Source organism: Rosa chinensis, chromosome 3 (assembly GCF_002994745.2).
Source record: "Rosa chinensis cultivar Old Blush chromosome 3, RchiOBHm-V2, whole genome shotgun sequence".
In the NCBI taxonomy this organism is placed as follows: domain Eukaryota; kingdom Viridiplantae; phylum Streptophyta; class Magnoliopsida; order Rosales; family Rosaceae; genus Rosa; species Rosa chinensis.
The window spans coordinates 20509408-20532762 of NC_037090.1; the positions used below are offsets into that span (position 1 = coordinate 20509408).

The 23355-nt window shown below is 37.5% G+C and overlaps 1 protein-coding gene across 3 annotated transcripts; it reads right to left on the reverse strand.

Moving 5' to 3' along the window:
• Nucleotides 1-18061: 18061 nt before the first annotated feature.
• Nucleotides 18062-21345, reverse strand: LOC112193630 (WD repeat-containing protein LWD1). 3 transcript variants are annotated; one of them, XM_024333840.2, is made up of 4 exons: nucleotides 21062-21345; nucleotides 20546-20592; nucleotides 19009-19651; nucleotides 18062-18606 (listed from the first exon to the last, which is right to left on the reverse strand). In XM_024333840.2, exons 3-4 carry the CDS (start codon nucleotides 19602-19604, stop codon nucleotides 18195-18197), a joined length of 1008 nt encoding a protein of 335 aa, XP_024189608.1. In that variant the 5' UTR covers nucleotides 19605-19651; nucleotides 20546-20592; nucleotides 21062-21345; the 3' UTR covers nucleotides 18062-18194. The 3 variants fall into 3 exon arrangements, with proteins under 3 accessions (XP_024189608.1, XP_024189606.1, XP_024189607.1); XM_024333838.2 differs by having other exon boundaries at nucleotides 19009-19655; XM_024333839.2 differs by lacking the exon at nucleotides 20546-20592 and having other exon boundaries at nucleotides 19009-19655; nucleotides 21062-21344.
• Between the last annotated feature and the right edge of the window lie 2010 nt (nucleotides 21346-23355).

The following is a 23355-nucleotide window of genomic DNA, read 5'->3' on the forward strand; positions in this document are numbered from 1 at the left end:
CTTTAGCTACAAGCCTAGATTTATGTCTTTCCACATTTTCTTTTTCATCTCTTTTGGTCTTGAACACCCACTTACAACCTATAGCTTTGTGTTTTGGATCTGGTTTCACCAACTCCCACACTAAATTTTGACTCATGGAATCCATTTCGGCTTCCATGGCCAACTGCCACTGCTGAGATTCAATGCTTTCAACAGCTTGTTTGAAGGTAGTTGGATCATGATCCTCTGCAAGAATTTCATCAGTTTCTTGCAAATACACAACATAATCACTGTTTTCTCCAAAAGTGGGTTTTCTTTGTCTTTGAGATCTCCTAGGTTGGGGGTCATTAAACTCAGGTTGCTCTAAAGCTAGATCCTGATCTAAAACTATGTCATGGGGCATCTCAACTATCGGTTATGCTAATGACTCATTTTGTGGTACCTCACTTATTGGATTAGTTAGATTTTGATCTAAATCTGTATTTTCTATGGTTTGAGCAGCCACATATTGGTTCTGTAGTAAAGGTAAAATTTCTAAATTCCCATCAACTGAAATTTCATCAAAATCTGCAGACAAGTCTTCAAAAGATGAATTGCACGCTACTTCATCTAGGAATTTTGCTTGATGTGTCTCAAAAATCCCAGGTGTGTGATGAACTGCATAAAACTTAAAACCCTTAGATTTTTCACAATATCCTATAAAATTGCAACTTACTGTTTTTGACTCTAATTTATGTGTTAGTGCATTTGGTGTTTTTGCTTTAGCCTTGCATCCCCACACATGGCAATGATGCAGGCTTGGTTGCCTACCACACCAAATCTCAAATGGTGTTTTCTCTACAGCTTTGCTAGGTGCTCTATTGCAAATGTAATTTGCAGTTCTTAAGGCTTCACCCCACAAACATTTTGGCAACCCCAAGGTGCACATCATGCTTCTTACCATGTTTAAGAAAGTTCTATTTTTTTTCTTTCTCCTACTCCATTTTGTTGTGGATTATATGGAGTAGTATACTGAGCTTTAATGCCTTGTTCCTGAAGGTATAATGCAAGAGGACCCTTTTGCTGGCCTGCCTCAGTATACTTTCCATAGAATTCCCCACCCCTGTCAAATCTCACAATCTTAATTTTAGTTTCCTGCTGCAGTTCCACTTCAGTTCTAAAGATTTTAAAGGCTTGAAGTGCTTGTGATTTTTCTGACAGTAAAAAAATGTAACAATATCTAGAACAATCATCTGTAAATGTAATGAAGTATGAGTTTCCACAAATAGTTTTATGCTTAAAAGGTCCACAAATATCCGTGTGTATAAGTTCTAAGAGTTTTTGACTTCTTACTGTAGTTTTCTTTCTTGAGTTAGTCAATTTTCCCTTATAACATTCTATAAAGTCTGCAAGATCATCAAAATCTAGTTCTGGTAAAATTTTGTTCTTAATGAGTGTCTTAAGTCTTTCCTTAGAAATATGTCCTAGCCTTCTATGTCATAGGTATGCAGACTTGTTATTGAATAATGATCTTTTGACACAATAACAGTGTCAGTACTTAAGGAATTTTCTCTATTTTCAATTAGCATAATTTCTTGTTTTGCAATAGAACAATTTAATTTTAAATAGTCATGCATAAAAGTACCACATCCAAGATAATCATGTCCTTGAAAATTTTTTATTCCACTAAAGTCGATAACGAGTCTGCAACCAAGCCTAACTAGCAAAGAAACTGAAAGCAAGTTTCTTTTCAAATAAGGAATGAAATAAACACTATCTAAAACCAAAAACTTTCCTAAACCTAAGTCCAACTTTAAGGTGTCAATGGCTTTGACTGCTACCTTCACGCCATTGCCAACACAGACCGAGTCTTCATGCTTCCTTGGAGCTCTCCTCCTTGTTAAACCCTGCAAGGAATTGGTTATATGAATTGGTGAGCCTGAATCCAACCAATAAGTATGTGGTTCAACATTTATGAAGTTAACTTCCAAGGAAAAAACTGAATTTGGAAAAATAGAATATGAATCAGAAAATAAATTCTTACCCTTTTTGATCATCCATTTCTTGAAACCCTCACACTGCTTCTTCATGTGCCCATACTTCTTACAGAAGTAGCACTTGATCTTCAGTAGCTTTCCAGCTGCAGCCTTTTCAGTGGGTGCTTTAGTAATGGTCTTCTTTGGTTTGAGTTTGTTCTGATATTTCCCTTTGTTTTCCCCATCAGGTTGACAGAAGTAGTGGGTGTACTCTCCTTCTTAATCCTCTCTTGCTCATCTACACATATTGAGATAAGCTTATTAAGTGTCAATTTTTCCTTTTGCGCATTGTAGGTTGTCCTAAGATGGCTGTAGGCATTTGGGAGGGATTCTAAGGCCACATGCACCACTTGTGCATCATTCACTCCCATGTAAAGTTCTCTCAGCTTATTGTTGATGTCTATCAGCTCCATGATATGGGTTCTCACACTCCCATTTCCACTGAACTGAAGGTCATTGAACTTCCTAGAGAGTCTGGCACCTTTAGCTTTGTCACTTTCTCTGAATTTCTGAGCAATGGCTTCCAAGAAGTCAACTACATACTCAGGTTCTTCGATACAGCCTCTCACTGTATCCGACATAGTAGACCTGATAACATTTTTTGCCATCTCTCACTTTCTTGTCATCTTCAGTGCTTTCTCCATCCAACTCATAAGGTTGTTCATCAGTAAGGCATAGGTCCATGGCTAAGTAGAACTCTATTTGGTTTCTCCATTTCCTGTAGTTCCCTCCACTCAACACTTGAATCTGCCCTAGGGTGACAACTTCAACTCCTAAAGCAAAACAGAAAATAAAAATGTAAGTACATGTGTATTATTTATTCTGCAGAAAATATGTGCATCAACCACCAGTAACAAAATGTATGGCATAAACACAACTGAAAACAATCCCTTGTTCTCAAGATATATCAGATAACACCTTTGTGGTATAAAAACTGATAACTAAATTTCATACATCATTATCCCATGTTTAATAGTCTTAATATATATATATTGAAAGCAGTCAACATCTTTAGATAGAGAAAAGTTTCAATATATCAGAAGTTAAAACTGTGAAACATGTATAATGCTATTACTGTATAATGCTATTCACACATATGAACACTCCTTTGGGAGTCAAGAATAATGCAATTTAACAACAACAACACAATATTGTCTTGTTAGGCATTTTCTAGAATCTGCAGTGAAAGTTACTTTGTGCAACATAATCGATTAATTCCAGAACCTCATATGACAATACAATAAAACGGTAAGTTATATTTAATTTTGTTGAATCATTTTAACTCTTAATTCACTGTGAAAAGGCATTAAGGCTGCAGATTCCAAAATGGGAGATATAGGTGCTTTGTTCTAAAATCACAGTATTATAAAACACAGACATCCACATGTGTACGGGTTTAAAATCACAACCATAATATATATATATATATATTCAATACAGGTCCCAGCAATCAAAAGTTATCAATTTGAATATGAATCATTATACAACACTTTCCATATGCAATCGATGAGAATCAATCAATTTGTTTCATGAAGTACATACCTGGGCCCTTTCCATGATCATCAGTAGAGACTAAAAACGGAAGCAAAGAAACCAAGACAAACAACAATTTAAAGTAGGGCCGGCCTTACTATATTTTTAAATAATGGCAGGCCGGGCAGGCCCTTGCGGGCTTTTTTGGGATGGGCCTTGTGGGCTTTATTTATAATAAATATTTAAAGACACTAATTTTTTTATAAATCTATATTTATATATAATACATTCCAAAGAGCAACCTCTATCAATTCAAAGAAAATAGGAAAACCGACCGTTGGATGTGATTATTACAATAAATTATGCATGTGGTTAAAAATTTAGTCAATTTCACCATAGTTTCGATCCCGATTAGTCATTTGTATGTTTTCTTGGTTGACCGATAGCATAACGACCTCGCAACGTGCTTATTTTTTTACATCACATTTGTAAATATTTCATCGATGGATGTGTGTGGACATAAGATAAAAATTTCAATTTAAATTACAAATACATTGGTCTATACCAATTTGCCTCCTAAAGTTATATAACTTATACATTGCATTTAAATTGTTGAGGTTCATTCTAAAGCAAACATGAAGTGAAAAATGAATTTAGAGAAACCAACGCTCGATGGAGAAATTGTAATGTTTTATGGTGCTTGTAAAAATTTCAGCCAATTTGGTTCTCGTTTCGAATTCGATCAACTAGGTCAAACTTAGTTACTCTTATAAACCTATATTTATATATCACACACTCTAAAGAGCAACCTCAGTCAATTCAAAGAAAATAGAAAAACCAACCGTTGGATATGATTATTACAATAAATTATGAGTGTGGTAAAAAATTTAGCCAATTTCACCATATTTTCTAATCCGATCGAATTGGTCAACCGTCGTCACTTGTATGTTTTCTTAGTTGACCGATGACATAACGACCGCGAAACGTGTTTATTTTTTCACATCACATTTGTAAATATTCCATAGATGTATGTGTGTGAACATAAGATAAAAACTTCAATTTTAATTACAAAGACGTTGGCCTATACCAATTTGCCTCCTAAAGTTGTATAACTTATACATTGCATTTAAATGGTTGAGGTTCATTCTAAAGCAAACATGAAGTGGAAAATGAATTTGAAGGAACCAACCACTCGATGGAGAGATTGTAATATTTTATGGTGCTTGTAAAAATTTCAGCCAATTTAGTTCTCGTTTCGAATTCGATCAACTAGGTCAAACTTAGTTACTCTTATAAAACTATATTTATATATCATACACTCTAGGGGTCGTCAACGGGCCGGGCCGGGCCGGGCCGGGCCTTGCCATATTTTTAAATAATTGCGGGCCGGGCCGGGCCGGGCTTTATTAAAAATCAAAGGATCCAAGCCCGTCCATATAAAGCGGGCTTTTTCGGGCCGGGCCGGGCTTGGCCTTGCGGGCTTTTTTGGGCCGGGCCTTGCGGGCTTTATTTATAAATAAATATTTAAAGACACAAGTTTTTTTTTTTAATCAAGCTTTGGAAATTCAATGGATAATGATCAAATACAACCAAAGATAATAGATCTATATAACTATATTGTACCAAAAAAATCTATATTTATATATAGATACTAATTTATTGATAAATGAATTTTTAAAGACACTCATTTTTTATAAACCTATATTTATATATCATACACTCCAAAGAGCAACCCCTATCAATTCAAAGAAAATGGAAAAACCGACCGTTGGATGAGTTTATTACAATAAATTATGAGTGTGGTAAAAAATTTAGCCAATTTCACCATATTTTAGAATCCGATCGGATTGGTCAACCGTAGTCACTTATATGTTTTATTGTTTGACCGATGGCGTGGCAACCGCGAAACGTGCTTATTTTTTCACATCACGTTTGTATATATTCCATCGATGGATGTGCGTGGACATAAGATAAAAAAAATTAATTTTAATTACAAACACATTGGTGTATACCAATTTTATTCCTTTAGTTGTATGACTTATACATTGCATTTAAATTGTTTAGGTTCATTCTAAAGCAACCATGAAGTAGAAAATGAATTCGGAGAAACCAACCGCTCGATGGAGAGATTGTAATGTTTTATGGTGATTGTAGAAAATCTAGCCAATTTCGTTATTGTTTCGAATTCGATCAACTAGGTCAAACGTAGTTACTCTTATAAACCTATATTTATATATCATACACTCCAAAGAGCAACCCCTATCAATTCAAAGAAAATGAAAAAACCGACCGTTGGATGAGTTTATTACAATAAATTATGAGTGTGGTAAAAAATTTAGCCAATTTCACCATATTTTCGAATCCGATCGGATTGGTCAACCGTAGTCACTTATATGTTTTATTGGTTGACCGATGGCGTGGCAACCGCGAAACGTGCTTATTTTTTCACATCACGTTTGTATATATTCCATCGATGGATGTGCGTGGACATAAGATAAAAAAAATTAATTTTAATTACAAACACATTGGTGTATACCAATTTTATTCCTTTAGTTGTATGACTTATACATTGCATTTAAATTGTTTAGGTTCATTCTAAAGCAACCATGAAGTAGAAAATGAATTCGGAGAAACCAACCGCTCGATGGAGAGATTGTAATGTTTTATGGTGATTGTAGAAAATCTAGCCAATTTCGTTATTGTTTCGAATTCGATCAACTAGGTCAAACGTAGTTACTCTTATAAACCTATATTTATATATCATACACTCCAAAGAGCAACCCCTATCAATTCAAAGAAAATGAAAAAACCGACCGTTGGATGAGTTTATTACAATAAATTATGAGTGTGGTAAAAAATTTAGCCAATTTCACCATATTTTCGAATCCGATCGGATTGGTCAACCGTAGTCACTTATATGTTTTATTGGTTGACCGATGGCGTGGCAACCGCGAAACGTGCTTATTTTTTCACATCACGTTTGTATATATTCCATCGATGGATGTGCGTGGACATAAGATAAAAAAATTAATTTTAATTACAAACACATTGGTCTATACCAATTTTATTCCTTTAATTGTATGACTTATACATTGCATTTAAATTGTTTAGGTTCATTCTAAAGCAACCATGAAGTAGAAAATGAATTCGGAGAAACCAACCGCTCGATGGAGAGATTGTAATGTTTTATGGTGATTGTAGAAAATCTAGCCAATTTCGTTATTGTTTCGAATTCGATCAACTAGGTCAAACTTAGTTACTCTTATAAATCTATATTTATATATCATACACTCCAAATAGCAACCCCTATCAATTCAAAGAAAATGGAAAAACCGACCGTTGGATGAGTTTATTACAATAAATTATGCTTGTGGTTAAAAATTTAGTCAATTTCACCATAGTTTTGAACCCGATCTAATTGGTCAACCGATTACCGATATGTAGAATATATATATATGCACATATTCTATATAGAATAATAGAAGTATAAGAACTTCCACACACACACACACACACACACACATATATATATATATATATATCTCTATATATATTATTATATTATATATATAAACACACACATATATAAATATATATACATATATATAAACACACACACACATATATATATCTCTATATATATATTATATATATAAACAAACACACACACACACACATATATATATATATATATATATCTCTATATATATATCCTCTATATAAACACACACACACACACACACATATATATATATATATATCTCTATATATATATATATTATATATATAAACACTCACACATATATAAATATATATATATATATATACATATATATAAACACACACACATATATAAATATATATATACATATATATAAACACACACACACACACACATATATATATATATATATATATATATATATCTCTATATATATATATATATTATATATATAAACACACACACACATATATAAATATATATATACATATATATAAACACACACACATATATAAATATATATACATATATATATAAACACACACACACACACACACACACACATATATATATATATATAAACACACACAAATATATATATATCTATGTGTGTGTGTGTATATATATTTATAAACACACACACACATAACTACAAATATATATATATATATATATATATATATATAATATTTTACGGGCTTTTACGGGCCGGGCCTAGAGGGCTTTTACGGGCCGGGCCTAGCGGGCCTTTGGCGGGCCGGGCCTACGGGCCGGGCCGGGTTTTTGCGGGCTTTAGGCGGGCCGGCCCTCGGCCCACCAAGGCGGGCTTTTGCGGGTTTTTTGACGGGCCGGGCCGGGCTAAAAGCCCTCTGGGCTGGCGGGCCTCCATCGACCCACTTGATTCGCGGGCTTTTTGATGAGGCCTAATACACTCTAAAGAGTAACCTCTATCAATTCAAAGAAAATGGAAAAACCAACCGTTGGATATGATTATTACAATAAATTATGAGTGTGGTGAAAAATTTAGCTAATTTCACCATATTTTTGAATCCGATCGAATTGGTCAACCGTCGTCACTTGTATGTTTTCTTAGTTGACCGATGGCATAACGACCGCGAAACGTGTTTATTTTTTCACATCACGTCTGTAAACATTCCATAGATGGATGTGTATGAACATAAGATAAAAACTTCAATTTTAATTACAAAGATGTTGGCCTATACCAATTTGCCTCATAATGTTGTAAAACTTATACATTGCATTTAAAATGTTGAGGTTCATTCTAAAGCAAACATAAAGTGGAAAATGAATTTGGAGAAACCAACCGCTCGATGGAGAGTTTGTAATGTTTTATGGTGGTTGTAAAAATTTCAGCCAATTTGGTTCTCGTTTTGAATTCTATCAGCTAGGTCAAACTTAGTTACTCTTATAAACCTATATTTATATATCATACACTCCAAAGGGCAACCTCTATCAATTCAAATAAAATGGAAAAACCGACCGTTGGATGAGATTATTATAATAAATTATAAGTGTGGTAAAAAATTTAGCTAATTTCACCATATTTTCGAATCCGATCAAATCGGTCAACCGTAGTCATGACATGTAGAATATATATATGCACATATTCTATATAGAAGTATGAGAACGTCCAATTTCACCATAAGCCAAATTACAACAAATTCACACTCACACAAAGAGACACACACACACATATAATGATGATGTGGCACACTGAAGATTTCCAAATATATGTCCTGGGCCTTCTAGACATGAACTTGTAAAAGATGTTGCAGATTCCAGTCCAAGCAGAACCGCCTTCACTTAAATTGCTATAAATCCTTCTAGAAAAGTCAGAATCGCAAACCGTAAAATTCTTCAGAAACTAGACACATGGGGATTTCCGTGCATATAGGGTACAACTCTTAATTCCGTTCGAGAATTTCCCAGTAATTTAGCAAAGTTAGGTGTTCTACACAACAGTTTCTGCGTTGCAGATTCTCGTTCAAGTTGAACTACCTTCACTTAAATTGCCATAACTCATTCTAGAAAAGTCGGAATCACAAACCGTAAAATTCTTCAGAAACAAGACACATGGGGATTTCCGTACATATAGGGTACAACTCTTAATTCCATCCAACCTAGTCCCAGTAATTCAGCTAAATTAGGTGTTCTGCACAACAGTTTCTGTGTTGCAGATTCTCGTTCAAAACTGCCTTCACTTAAATTGTCATAACTCCTTCTAGAAAAGTCGGAATCACAAATTGTAAAATTCCTCAGAAACTAGACACATGAGGCTTTTTGTTTATAAAGGGTATAGCTCTTAATTCCATCCGACCAGTTCCCAGTAATTCAGAGAAGTTGGGTGTTCTGCACAAGAGTTTCTGTGTTATTTATATAATATTTTTTGTTTGCGGGCTTTAATGGGCCGGGCCTAACGGGCTTTTGGCTGGACGGGCCTATGGGTGATGCTACCCAGCGGTGCTGCTATCCACCGGAGGTTGCCCGGCGGTGATGCTGGTTGGCGGAGCGGATCTTTGCTTGTGGTTTTGCAACTTGGCAGAGCCGCTACACCGAACACCGACGCTTAGAGCCATGCCTTGAGATTTGAGCGCTGCAATTGATCGAATAGGTCGGCAATTTGATTGAAGTTGGCGCTAGCCGGTGTTTGACAAAGAAGATGATCGTTGATCATGGGTGCCCATATCAACTGCAGTCTGATGTTTTGTGGCCGGAGGAGATTTTGTCCAGAGGAGGACGTTCATCAGAGCTTGACAAGAGAAGCCCAACGGAGGCTGCCCGGTGGTGCAGTCCAGCGGTGAAGAAAGCTCAGCGGAGGAGAAAACTCAGCAAAGGAGCTCGGCGCTAATGCCCAGCTGAAGCGAAACCTCAGTGGAGGAGAAATCTCAGCGGATGGGGGGTGGTCGCTGATCGTGTTTAGCAGTGCCACGATTGGGGGTGGGGCGTTCGGCGGTGCCGTTGACAGAAGTTTGGTGTTACCGCTGAACCAGTATGGCGGTGCCGCTGATGATGTTTGAAGAGTGTTGGTGTCCAGAGTAAGTAAGCGCTAGATTTTTTTTTTTTGGTGAGTGTAGCGTTGACCACTCCTATCAATGTTAACCGCCCATTGACCAGGCGTTGACCAACCTTGCCCTGCGTTGACCAGCCTTGTTCAACGTTGACCGGCTCGATGGGCATTGACTGAGCGTTGAATTGACGTTAACGGGCCAAAGTTTAAGGCACGTGACAAAGCCTTTGTGTTGGCTTCCCACAGACGACGCCAATGTTAATGTTAGTGACCGAGGGGTTTAATTAATGTGAGAGAGAGAGAGAGAGAGAGAGAGAGAGAGAGAGAGAGAGAGAGAGAGAGAGAGAGAGAGAGAGAGAGAGAGACAAGAAGTATAGTGGTTCGTTTCCCGCCTTAGCGGGAAACTACGTCCACTTGAAAGCTTTAACTAGTGTTTGGGCCTTGCGGCCCAAGGGGATTACATGAGTGTAATGGAGTGTCTTGAGTTGTGGGAGGAGGCATTCCTATTATAGGTGAAGGAAGCCATCTCCTTTACATGGTTTCCAATGTGGGACTCAAATACCACTATTCTAGTATAGAAAAGCTATGTTGTGAGGACAACTTGGCAAGGCCGGAAAGTTGGCTTCCCGGTGACGTATTTGCCACTTCCGGATACCGTAACGTAGCTTGAACATAGGGTTACGGGATGCATGTCTCGGTTGGGCCTCATCATGGCTTGTGGGTGTCTCAAAGAGGGTGTTACTTATGCTTGGTGATGTAGAAATTAGCTTGCTAGTAGAGGTATCTACAGTGTCGAAGGTTGCAAACTCTAAGTCTGGGAAAGGGTTAGGGCTGACGTCAGTATCCCAACAGATCAAATACTAGTTTAGCTACCATTGTTGGGCAGTCGCTAGAGTTGTTGAAGGAGGTGTTGGGGTAGAATGTGGTGGCTCTATACATTACTAAACCGATAGTGGTGACTATGGTTACTGAGGCGGTATAGTTAAGTAAAGCAAAGCAACTCGCTGGGATTGATCATACTAGGCCTCGGAAAAAGTCCAAGTAATTCGTTAAGGTTCTCTTGCTCGGATATTGATAAGGGTTTTGGTTTGTCTAACACCAATGGAATGGTGATGGTGTCTCCATCAAAGAATAGAAGAGGAATGCCTAAAGGATCGAAGAATAAAGTCAAATGCCCAAGAGTGCGTAGTAAGAGGGTGCTTTGTAAGCTTGAAGAAGTTTAGGGCTTTGTAGAGGTGGTGACTGTGGAAGAAACCAGTGGTGCTTCTACTTTGATGGAATCTAATGTGGAGACGACATTGGAGGAAGTTGATGCGGAGGTAGCTGAGGAAAGTGAGGCTCTTCTTCTATTGGAGATGGGTTCTAGCTCGACTCAAGAATGAGATATGTTGCCAAGAACATCCACTACATTTGTACTTTTTGATTCCCATGGATGTTTGTAGGGTAGCGTCAAGCCCCGATTTTCAAACACAATTAATAAAAAAATTAAACAATTACAAATACTCTAGGCAAAATGGTTCAGACATCAACACTAAAAACCTAGAAATTTTTCTTCTTCTTTTAAAACAAGTACACAAAGATGCTCTAAACCCACAATGTCAATAGAGACTCATTATGTAGAGTTATATATTACATTACACCAAGTTTTCAAATTACCCTGAAATAACAGTTCAATAAGTAAACGTATCTGCCACACTCACTACACAACAAAAGACTAACAAGTACAAAACAATAAATAAGTTTCTAAACCTACAACTGCAACAGCAAAGGACCCCTCAACCTCAATCACGTTCACTCTAACCTACAGGATAAACCCCTACACCATCGAATAATGCACCAGGTTACAACAACAAATCTGGTAACCTTATGAAGCTCGTGTGAGTAAACTCAAACCAAAACAGACAACACATGCTGAAGTCATATCAACCTAAACAAATCGATATGCATATATCACAACAACAATCATCAATTTCACATCCTTCAATAACAAGCTTAAGTAAGCCAAATCGTAACTAACACCCACATGCTCTGACTCTCAACTCAGCATTCAGTTAACAAAACTATAGCCAAAATAATTCCACCTCAAGTAATGTTAAGAGTGAAAACAATAATTAGTGCCACATAGACCATGACTCCCTTCTCGGAAAACAAAACATTTGTTACTCTCCCAACATTTTAAAATGCAACAACAATTTTGCGAAGCAATAAACATCTCAATCCATCACAACACTCACAAATTAACAAGTAAAACCAGTAATCCATGTATAGAATTTAGTTCAGGAGATCATCTAAAATCACACAACCAAAATCATAGTAATCCGTACATATAGTTTAGTTTAGGAGACTACGTACATTAAAATCATTCAATCAGAATCATAGTAACCCCTACATGAAATTTAGTTAAGGAGATTACATTAAACAAATCGATTCAGAACATAATAATCCCTGCATATAATTTAGTTCAAGTGATTATGAAGAAATCATACAACTCAATAACCAAATAATGTAACTCCACACAACCAAAATAAACGTTCTTTTATCTTAAAAGAAAACATGAGTCACCATAGTGACATTTCAAAGTAATTTAAACTTAATAAATCAATCTGAAATCAGCATCCTTCATGGACAATAAAAGAAAGAATACACTCGATTACCACACAATTACCCTCATAAGATACATGTGTTCATGCAATTACCACGCAATTACACTCTTTTAAAAACATGTGTTCATGAGTCGCCATAACCACACAATTACCCTCATAAGATACAATGGCAGACTGGATTGAACCTTTCATTGAGGGGCTTGCTTTCCCATATTGCTCGCCCTCGGTCACTACTGTGGCCATCAGTCCTTAGACACTTAGTATAATGACCAAAACATTTAAATATGTCACACAAGACCCAAAAATGTTGCACAAAAAACTCAATAAAACAATTTCACACTCTCGGTCACCACCGTGACCTTTGGTCCTCAGACCCTTGGTGTGGTGACCCGAGAGAGGGGTCCCACAGCGCCGCGACCCCGAGCCAATAAGAAACCGAAATGTCATGAATGACATCCCGATAACTCATCAACCCGAAATCGCAAGGCCTTTTGGGTTTAGACTGTTGGTTTACAAAACACTTTCTTGGACAAATCATTCTAGCAACCGAACAACATATTTTCAAAAGCGGAATTTAAAGTGGGCTAAAGGATTTGGGCTTACAATAGGAGCCCAATTTGTGAAATAACAAATCACTATGTCAATACAAGTATGAGAGACACGCCCCAGGGTTACGGGTCTTCCAAAATTTTGTAAATAAGCGAGTATAAAATAAATAAATTAAAAAAAAAGAGTAAATAAATAAGTTACTTCAAAATCTGATAAGGGACCAAAACCCTCTTTTAATAACGTCAAAGAGAAATGCGTCAAACCGAGTCATGTGCCTCCTCTGTACACTCCTCGACCACATGCTCGAAACCTGCACACTGTTATAGGGGTGAGCTTTCGTCCTCGCATGCCCAGTAGGAGCCGATCCAACCATGCTAGGTTTGAAAAACAATATACTCAAAAATATTTACTACATATTATTGTGCACGTTTATCGAAAAATGCTTTAAGAAAAAGGCAACCACAAACATTTGTTTCCTTTATAAAACATATGCAGTATGCTTCTCACAACTTGGAGCTCCGAGATACTTACCTACCGGCTAAACTCAAACAAATCGGTGACCGACCTGGTTTGTCATCATTCGAGAACTAGCCAACTACTCTGTAGTCCTTGTGACTACAAGTAGCGAAAGTGTTCATTTCCTGGCCCTGAGTCTCCTATGACTAGTTCACTATTGGTACTCACTCTTCCTCGACAAACATAAGAGCACAGCCCCCTCCGAAGGTTCACGGTTATCGACACCGTGGGATCCCTAGGAATCTACGTGTCTAGGTCCCATTCACTTTCAGGTCACAAGTACAAACATAAAATGGGTACAATATCTCAACATATAAGTCTAGCCTCAGTTTTCGCAAACAGCAATTATCAGTTATGTAAACACAGATATCACGAGGCATCGATTAATGATCAACCAAAAACGTACTTGCAGGCAACATATTATTACACTAGAGCATTCCACATATAGAAAAGCCTCTAACAAGGAAGGGGCAGCTCACCCTACCTGGATATGGAGTGCTCGTCCACAATTAGCTTCGTTTTCGACTTTCGGTACTTCTTCCAATTTCATGTGCACACGCTCGAGTCCTTTATAATAAAATTAAACCAATAAGTAACTTGACATCGTAAACTTAATCAATCGAGCACCTAAGACATTCACTTAATTTCCTTAAAGTCCATTGAATTAACCTTTAACATAAAAATCTACTATCCATTCCCAAATAATCCGAATGGTATTGTCTTTGAACCATTTGGGATATGGTGATTATACTTAGCACTTTGACTTCATTTCTTTAACCTTTTTACTTTAGAAAAACAAATCACAATTTCCATTCCCGAACAATTCACTTAACATAGTAAGCTCATTCGGGATATGGTGATCACACTTCTTCCCATATTAAAGTTTCGGTCAACCAGTTTGACCTCATTTTATTTAGCCTTTAAACCTTAAGCAATTAAATAGCAATCACCATTCCCGAATAATTTCATTCTACGGTAAATCCGGGATATGATAGGTTTGGAATATTTTTAATCACGGACCTTAAATTGAACATCCCACATATTAATTCACTTATCAAAATCCGGTCCATTCTTATTTACCACTTTTCTCATGCATTTAACCAAACCACCGATTCCATTCTTATTTTACATTTCGACGTCGATAACAAATTCATCCTTTTAATTCTCAATACAATTCTCCTCTATTCAATAAGCCGATTCATACTTATTCATGCCAAGTTTCCAACATAACTGTTAATCCACAAAATCCTTTAATCACTCAAGTACCACAACCAAATTTATATCACACATACTCAATAAAACCACAATACACGGCCAAACAGATTCCAAAATACACAGTCCCTTACCATTCTTCTTTTTCCCCAGCCAGAGGCTATTTCTAGTTACTGCAGTCCATCACTATCAACCCATTCGGACCTCTAGCAGAAAAACAATACTATCAATATTCGACACTCAACCAATTTCACATCCAGAATAGAGTTTGAGGTCCTTAGTTCCTTACCTTATTCGATTTCAACCAAAGCTACTCCAGTAGCTCATCTTCTCCGATACTCCAATTTGCAGAAATCCAAGAACCTCGAGTCTCCATCTCCACAACAGAACAACAACTTATTTAATTAGTCTCAAAGTCCAAACAACAATCAAACTCTTAAATTCATAGGCAGGCATTCCTTACCCATTTTCAATTCTGCCGAAACCACAACCTCCATAACGTACTGCTTCTTGCAGTCCTTCTAGATTCTTCACCATCCCATCAAAACTGAACTCGATTCCAAGACTAGAAGCTCCCCTCTCATTTCAATTCCCATCCTCCAAGTACCGAATTCAAGAACATCAACCAAAAGAAGTGAACATCAGCAATCCACTACTTTGGAACTGAAACTCAACTAAATAACGAAAGGAGGCTTCGAAAACGGCTTACCAGAATACTAGGACTACTCCGGCAGAGTTCACGGCGGCATCAAGGTTTCTCACGCGCCAGTGGCGGCTCTGGTCAGAATTGGAGGTCGGGTGTTTGGGCTATTGAAAAACGTGCGACTATGCTTCCAACCATGGAGATGGTTTAGCTCGATTTGCACTAGAGATTGGAGAATGAAGGCATGCAGAGCCTCGAGCTCCGACGATGCTCGTGAGGCATCGTGCATCATCAGTCAGTGATGGGATGTTGGGGGCTTGATGGTCGGCGGTCTCTAAGCTCACTGGAGGCGGCAATGATTGAAAAGGCACCCGGAAATTGATGGAAGTTAAGAGGCAGCAGTGTCGCAACCTTGGGTGGTCGAGGGTGGAGGCCGGAGGCGGTGCATGTCAATGGTGAGGCTTGGGCTTGGGTCGGATTTGGGTGCTGGATCTATTGGAGGTGGCGGTTTTGCGAGGTGGTGGCCAGAGATGGGGTTTTCCGGCGCTACAGTGGGAGGACGAGAAAGAGAGAGGTCGGGGGAGAAAGAGAGTGATGCGGCCGAGAGAGGAGAGAGGAAGAGAATGAGATTCTAGGGTTTTCTCTTAGGATACTTTCTATTTATACTTGTGTCCATGAAATACCAATTTTTCCCTTCCGACGAATTACAAAACTCCTCAAACTAAATGTTTTCGGTTTTGAGCTCGTAACTTTTCTTTAGTTCGCTTTCCGTCGGAAACTTCCTAAATTAATTCTTGACTTCGTCCTAGGCCCAAAACTCAATTTCGTTAAAACTAAAAATTCAAATCTTCACTCCAACTCAATTTATCATATTCGAAACTTCAACAAACGGTCGCCTCACTAAACTTCGGTGACCTTCTAGGCCCAAATGAAAGAATCTCGGCCCAAACTTAAATCATGAGGTCCAAATCGAAGTCTCGACACCGAATTAATCTCCAAGGTCCATTTCTTCACTTAACTCACCTTGCGGAAAAATCTTATTGGCAAGAAATTACTTTCGGAAATTAACTAAAATTTTCAGGGGCTCACACTTGGTACAAAGACCAAAATATTCAAAGAGATCGCACAAGACCCAAAAATGTTACACACAAATCAAAGCACCTTTTCAAAACAATAAAAATCATCATTCTCACAATATATTGTTTTCCTCAAAGAGTCAAGTTTCTAAACAATAAAATTGTTTCCACTGCAAAACAATTCCACCAAGATATATATATATATATATATATATATATTTATATATATACACACACACACACACACGTAGTCATCCACCCAGGGAAGCCACTAATACCAGCTATAGTTCACCAATTTATAAAACCTAAAAAATTATTCTATAACAAAGCTTCGTTTTAACTTACCCATGACGATCAAGTTCATAAATTTCAAGCAATATTTAATTCTCAAAATGATTTCACAGTTTAATAAATAAATTCAAAACAATAAAGTAACTCCGTTCATAAAAGAACATCGTAAGAATTACCTTTAAATCTCGCTGCGTCTTCATACACAAAACGAGATAAAACACATAACTATCAAACGTACTCCGCTCAAAGCAATATCGTCAAACACCTAATCACATCAAAGTCAAAACTCAATACAACGCAAGTACAAAAGCGTTTAAAGTTCAAACCACATAGGAACTAAAAACCGAAGTTTATGCCAATGGAGACAAAACTTCACCTGAGATACCACAAGGTCTTCAAAACACTTCTAGAATCAAATTGTCCAAACGAAAGGATGATCCAACGGTCGGATTCTCACAAATCAAAAACTGAACGAACAAAATTTTACATTTCTCTTAGAGAAAGTCCATCGGGTGAGTTTTGTCAAGTCTCCACCTCATCAAGTGATTAAGGTCACTGAAAATGTCCAAATCCAATTTCCACCGAGAATTGTAGCCCATTCTGACACTAATCCAAGTCGGGAAAGTGACCCAGTCGCGACCCATAATGCCTGGGCTCCAGCCAGGCCCAAGACAAAGAAGCTGATAAGTCAGTTGGGTCCCCAATCCATGGAGGAGAAAAATGAAAAAAACCATGTGCTTGTGCGTGGGAAGATAATCAAACTCATGCTCTTCACGCTCATGTCATGGGAATGCAATCTCAACACAAGAGTGCCAATTGGACTAACCAACCAAATGGGACTTTTGTTCACTTTCATTTTATTTGTACTCCAACTGAATTCATTTTATAGAGAAAAAAAAAAGTCTCATACTAAAACATTTTAATAAATTCCAGAAGCTTTTTTGAGAATGTTCATAGATATTATTTACCAATTATCTATTTAACTTATACCAATATATTCGAATAAAATTAATATCAAGACAATAAACAAGCTAACTAAATATTTTAATATATTATTTCTCTTAAATAAACAAATTAATAGAATATTGAATGAACAGTATCCCAACCTAGAGAGCTGACCTAAAGGATAAAAACAAACATAAAAAAGTAAGTGAACAATATTCTGACCCAAAAATTCAGTGATCCAACATGTGAACTTGCTCATAGTCAAATTAGTCACCATTTCATTTCCATTAGTAATTACACAACTCTAGCTACTGTTACCACGTAACTTGGAATTGCCATCAAACCTTTACCATACAATTATTCTAAACCTTCAATAGCTGCAACTTGTTCAAGAAAGCAATGGCAACCCAATCCAACTCCACAGGTGACCACCGCACTTGATTAATCTGAGCCGTCACTCCATACCACATCTCCGGCTCCATGTCCGCCCCATCGGATCCAAATCCGGATCTCACCACCTCCCATATCATAGCCCTTGAATCATCACTCACAGAACATAGCTGGTGCCCCATGCGTGGCGACCAAGAAATGGCATTCACACTAGCTCCATGCTTTTTGAGCTCCATCAATGGTGCTGTGGGAAACCTAATGTCCAATATCACCACCCTGTTGCTGTCCATTCCAACCGTGGCTATGAACCTTGGGTCTTGTTTGTTCCATTCTAGCCTTAACAATGACCCATCTTGAGCAGGGTTCTCGTATACTATGGTCGACCTGTTGGAAAATTGTATATATATATATATTTAATATCTCAACTAGACAACTAACTTGGGGAGTTTAAAGGTCGCCATTCTTAGAAATTTATCGTGCATTTCAAAGTGAATAGTATACTGTTTTCAATCTTTCATGCACAGTAGAAATCTTAAATCTAACGATAGGGAAATAATTAGTTAAAAGAAAATTTTACAAGAGAAACTATAACATATACTACACTCTACGTACGTCTCTACTATTTCTGGTGTTCTGACATATATGTCTCACTCCTAGGATACAATTCATTCTTTTCAATGCTATATTCCAATCAGAGTAATTAAATCCAGAATACTCGCGACTGTAAAATTGCAAACTAGTTGGAGAAACTCGCCAACTACATAAGAATAGCAATCAAAGGCTTACCTCTCTTTGTCTCTTAGGTCAAATATCCGAACAGTGCCATCCCCAGAAGCAGAAGCAAATACATTGAATCCACCCCAAGAAATGTCATACACTTCTTTGTCATGAGCTACGAGTTGGGTGTCCACGGCCTCCCTTTCAATGTCCCAAATCGTACAGGTTGTGTCGACACTTGATGTTGCCACACGTCGAGTGTCAAACTCGGCCCAATCAAATGATGTTATGGCCGAGTTGAACTCGCTGCTCATGTTCCCATTGAGCAGGGACCTGAGCTCAATTCGGTCGTCATGGATCTCCCAAATGCGTAAGTAGTCACCGGAGGTGGCTATGAGGTCTGGATTGGTGGCCGCCCCGGAAGGGAAGAACATGATGTTTGTGGGGGCATAAGGGTGGTCGAAAATGAGGCGATTATCAGTGGTGAAGTCGGAGGTGGACGGGTTGAATTGGACTAGTTCGACCTTGTTGCTGTACTCTTCGATGAAGCTTCCTATGGCGAGGCGTGAAGGCTTGTCTTGGCGAACTGACCAAGCCAAGGAGTAGATTGGCCATTGACTCACGTAGGTGTAGACGCCTGGTTTTTTCTCTGCTGGACTTTGCATGATGGTACGTGGAGTTCACTAATAAGCAGTTGGAAATTTGTGACGACCTTTCTGCATGGTAAATTCAAATATTTAGTGAGAACTTACTGAAGCACTGAATTTGTTGACACAAGTAACAAATTTATTGTTTTGGCGAGTCTTCCTTTATGCACTTATAGTGGAATGATTAAAAAAAATTTATAAGACTTTTTCGTAAAACTAATCTTTAAAGAGTAATATCAGACCTAAACAGTTCGAACAATGAAATAACAAGGCAGAACACATAATGAATATAAAATTGAAGGAGTTTTGTGGGAAAGATTTCTTGCGTTGCGTTCTCTCTTTTAACTTCTCAGTCCTCCACAATGCGATGATAGTGATGATACACATGCTTTTACTATCATGTTTTACGTAATACATGTAGACATGCATATAAATCATAATGTATGGAATTAAAGGAACATTTAGGCAAAGATGGTGTTAATACACATCACATAACAGAATTAAGTGCCTATCTGTGCTGATATATGTATCACACACAGAGGATCAAAAGCGAACGTCCACAGTGCCGCAAAAGTGCGAACGTCCATGCTTTCTTAGTGATCAAGCGCTGATTGCAGCGCGGCTCTTGCCCAAAGGAGACCAGGGGTATCCCGGATGGCTTCACCATGAAGATGAAGGCCAAGGAGATCGAGGTCGAAGTTTTTGGGCAGCGACCTCACCCGAAACTTCAAGCCCGATCAAGGTAGACTGCAAACTAGTAGCCGGTGAGTCCACCGGCAAGAAGAAGCTCAAGATTGAGGCCTGACCTCCGTTCGGCAAGAACCGCGCCACCGTTGGCTCCTGATCACTGAGAAAGCATGGACGTCCGCACTTTTATGGCACTGCAGACGTCCGCCTCAGAACAGGCCTAAACACACACATATATATATACATATGGCATCTATACTAGATATTATTACCTCCACTGTGAAGAATGACATATGAAGGTGGTCCTCGGCCTAACAAACTGGAAAGTGAAAACGGTAGGCTTATCATCATAATGTTCTATATACGTAATCAAATTGACAATCAAAATCCCTAAAAGTCTCTTATTATAACTATTTTATTATCAAATGGTATTTTTGTATAAAAAAAATACTATTTTATTATCAAGCATTCAATAAGCTATGCTTTGCCGACTTATCGGAACCCACTTTTTCTGGAAAAGATTCATGAACTTAAGCCACATCAATGAACTCTCATCTGCAACATCTGTGGCTACAAGTTTCTCTTGCATGCATAAAATGGAGCTGTGGAACTCCTTTAACAACTAAAATGATTCAGAAAAGGGAAAACTAAGTTTGAAAGTAATTTAATTAATGACGTGAAAAAAAAAAAAAGATGCATATATAGCAGCGCTGCACAACTTATGTTTGCTATGAGATTAGTGTTCTCTAGAGAGAGAGAGAGAGAGAGAGAGAGAGGGAGAGACTTACACTGTTCAAAGGAAGTTGCAGTAGCTATGGGATGGCTCATTACAGAACATGTGATATTTCTTATCACTTCCAATTAAAGAGGGAGCAGCTATAAGGTCATTAAGAATGGGGTGTCTGAAAGTTATGGGAATTGGCACGGGTTTTATTATATGGATCGGTGGTTGAAAGTTAGCAAAGCTATTGCTTGTGTATAAAGATATAAGTAGGTACTGGGATATTTCAAACATGAGATCGAGAAGGGAAGGTGAAGATGTGATGAGCTAATGGTCGTCGAGAAGAAGGTTGGTTTCATTTACTGTTTCAAACCAGCCTCTTCCAACTTTCCAAGGGTGGCGCGTACTATTTAATATCTAATAGCGACTCTTTCGAGCACGTGGTATCGTTCTCATCATTATTTGATTCCACACGCATGATACTTACTGTTCTTAATTAGCAGCCACGCATGCACGGTGTCCGAATTTCTTATGACAAAATTGCATTAGATAAGTGTTTGTGTACTTGTTTAATCTTGTGTGAACCGCGTTTTGGAATCTACTGTTTGGGACAGGTTAAAGAGATTATACATGACGGATATGAAGTGTAAATTCGTAAATCTGAAAGTGCAGACAATTGTTAATATTATCCACCGAGAGTATTTGTCCGTATTGAAGTGCACAGTAAAAAATGAAAGTCATATTGATCTCAAATGTACTGTTTAGACTTTAGAACGAGCAACTAAGATGAGGTAGATAGGTTTAACTTAGAATTCTACAGCAAATTTTAAAGTTCAGCTCAACAAGCAATTAAGGACAACTTGGGTCAGTTTTTATATTCCATTGCATTAATTAACAATGACTAGCCGACTAGGCAACTAGCCATAGCTCAGCGAAGATTAATTCCATGACTATAATAAAGGACGAAAATGTTCACCTGATCAGTTATTGACTAAGAAAATAATGTTCAACCATCTTTGGATGTAAATCAAATGGTAGAGATAATTATTATTAAGTTGAGTTGTTTTGTTTTCCACCATTAGATGTAAATCTAAGGGTTATTGAGCATAAATTATTTGGTCAGCAACTGACCAGGTGAACATTACTGACTGTGATAAAGGATATGCATGCAAAATATTACTTCTAAATTAATTAAAGGTAAATACTATTATTTCCTTGAACAATATTGCAGCATATAAATTTTTTTACCTCAGATTATAGTTTCATTTATGTAAGTGAGCATATATGATAGATTTAAGATGTTCTACAATTTAATTACTTTAGTCATTGTTAAAGTTAAGACTGAGAATAATAGAAAGTTGTGATCTATAGTGAAAAAATTTCAATCAAAGTAACCAATGCTTTATTTTAGAAAAAAAAAATATATAAAAAATTACATGTAAGTGTCATTTTGAAACTTTAATTAGCCATAAGGTCATCTAAGTTTTTTTGTACACATAAGGCCACTTCTATATTCAAATTTTTAACTTTGACAATTGTACCATTCCACAATTTCTGACCTCTCAATTTATAATATCTCTCTCTGATTTAAAAAAAAAAAAAAAAAAAAGCGGCAGACCTCATGAGCTTACCAGCGACGACCTGGAGGCATGGCGCGACTCTCCCTAGCAAACCAAATCGATGCCATTGCTCACAGGCGACGACCTAGAGGCAAGGCGCGACTGACAAACTGATGATTGTTGACTTTTTACTCTAGTAAAAAATTGTTTGAGTAGCATAAAATATCAGCCTAATCAAATTTTAAATCTTGGCTCCGTCCCTAATAAGCCTGATGAATGTTGACAAAATTGTTAGATTTTAACTTAAATGACTTCAAAAGAATTGAACGAGGAGCCGTATGAGGTGAAAATCTCATGTACGGTTCTGTAGAGTGGCAGTAAGGGTGACTTATATGTCAACTTTTCCACTATCACCCCCAAAAAACCAAACTCTGCCTTACGTAAAGTTGCCAGAGTACGCTTAACCTCTGGATTTGAAATCAGAAAAAGAAATTCATCTACCAATTATTTACTATACAAAGACACATGAGAAGGTACAAATGTTTTGTTTTTTATAAAAATAAAAAGAACTTTTTCTTCAATGTGGCTCTCCCTCGTGAGAACCCTAGTGACATCATCTTCAATGTCAAGCACGTTAAATATAATTTTGTCCTTGATTTTATCTGCTGCGATTACCAAATCGATTACGAGTTCCAACATGAAGTGCAACATCCTTGCTCTCATGGTGGTTCCATCGTCTGCCAATGGTCAATGGATGTGGGTTTATTATGGAAGGTTTGGTGGTTTGGTCACTAACTGCTAT

Coding starts and splice junctions, on each gene's coding strand:
- LOC112193630 (XM_024333840.2), bottom strand. CDS start 19,604: ATGCAAAGTCCAGCAGAGAAAAAACCAGGCGTCTACACCTACGTGAGT. Junction 18,607..19,008: donor GACCTAAGAGACAAAGAGAG/GTAAGCCTTTGA, acceptor ATTTTCCAACAG/GTCGACCATAGTATACGAGA.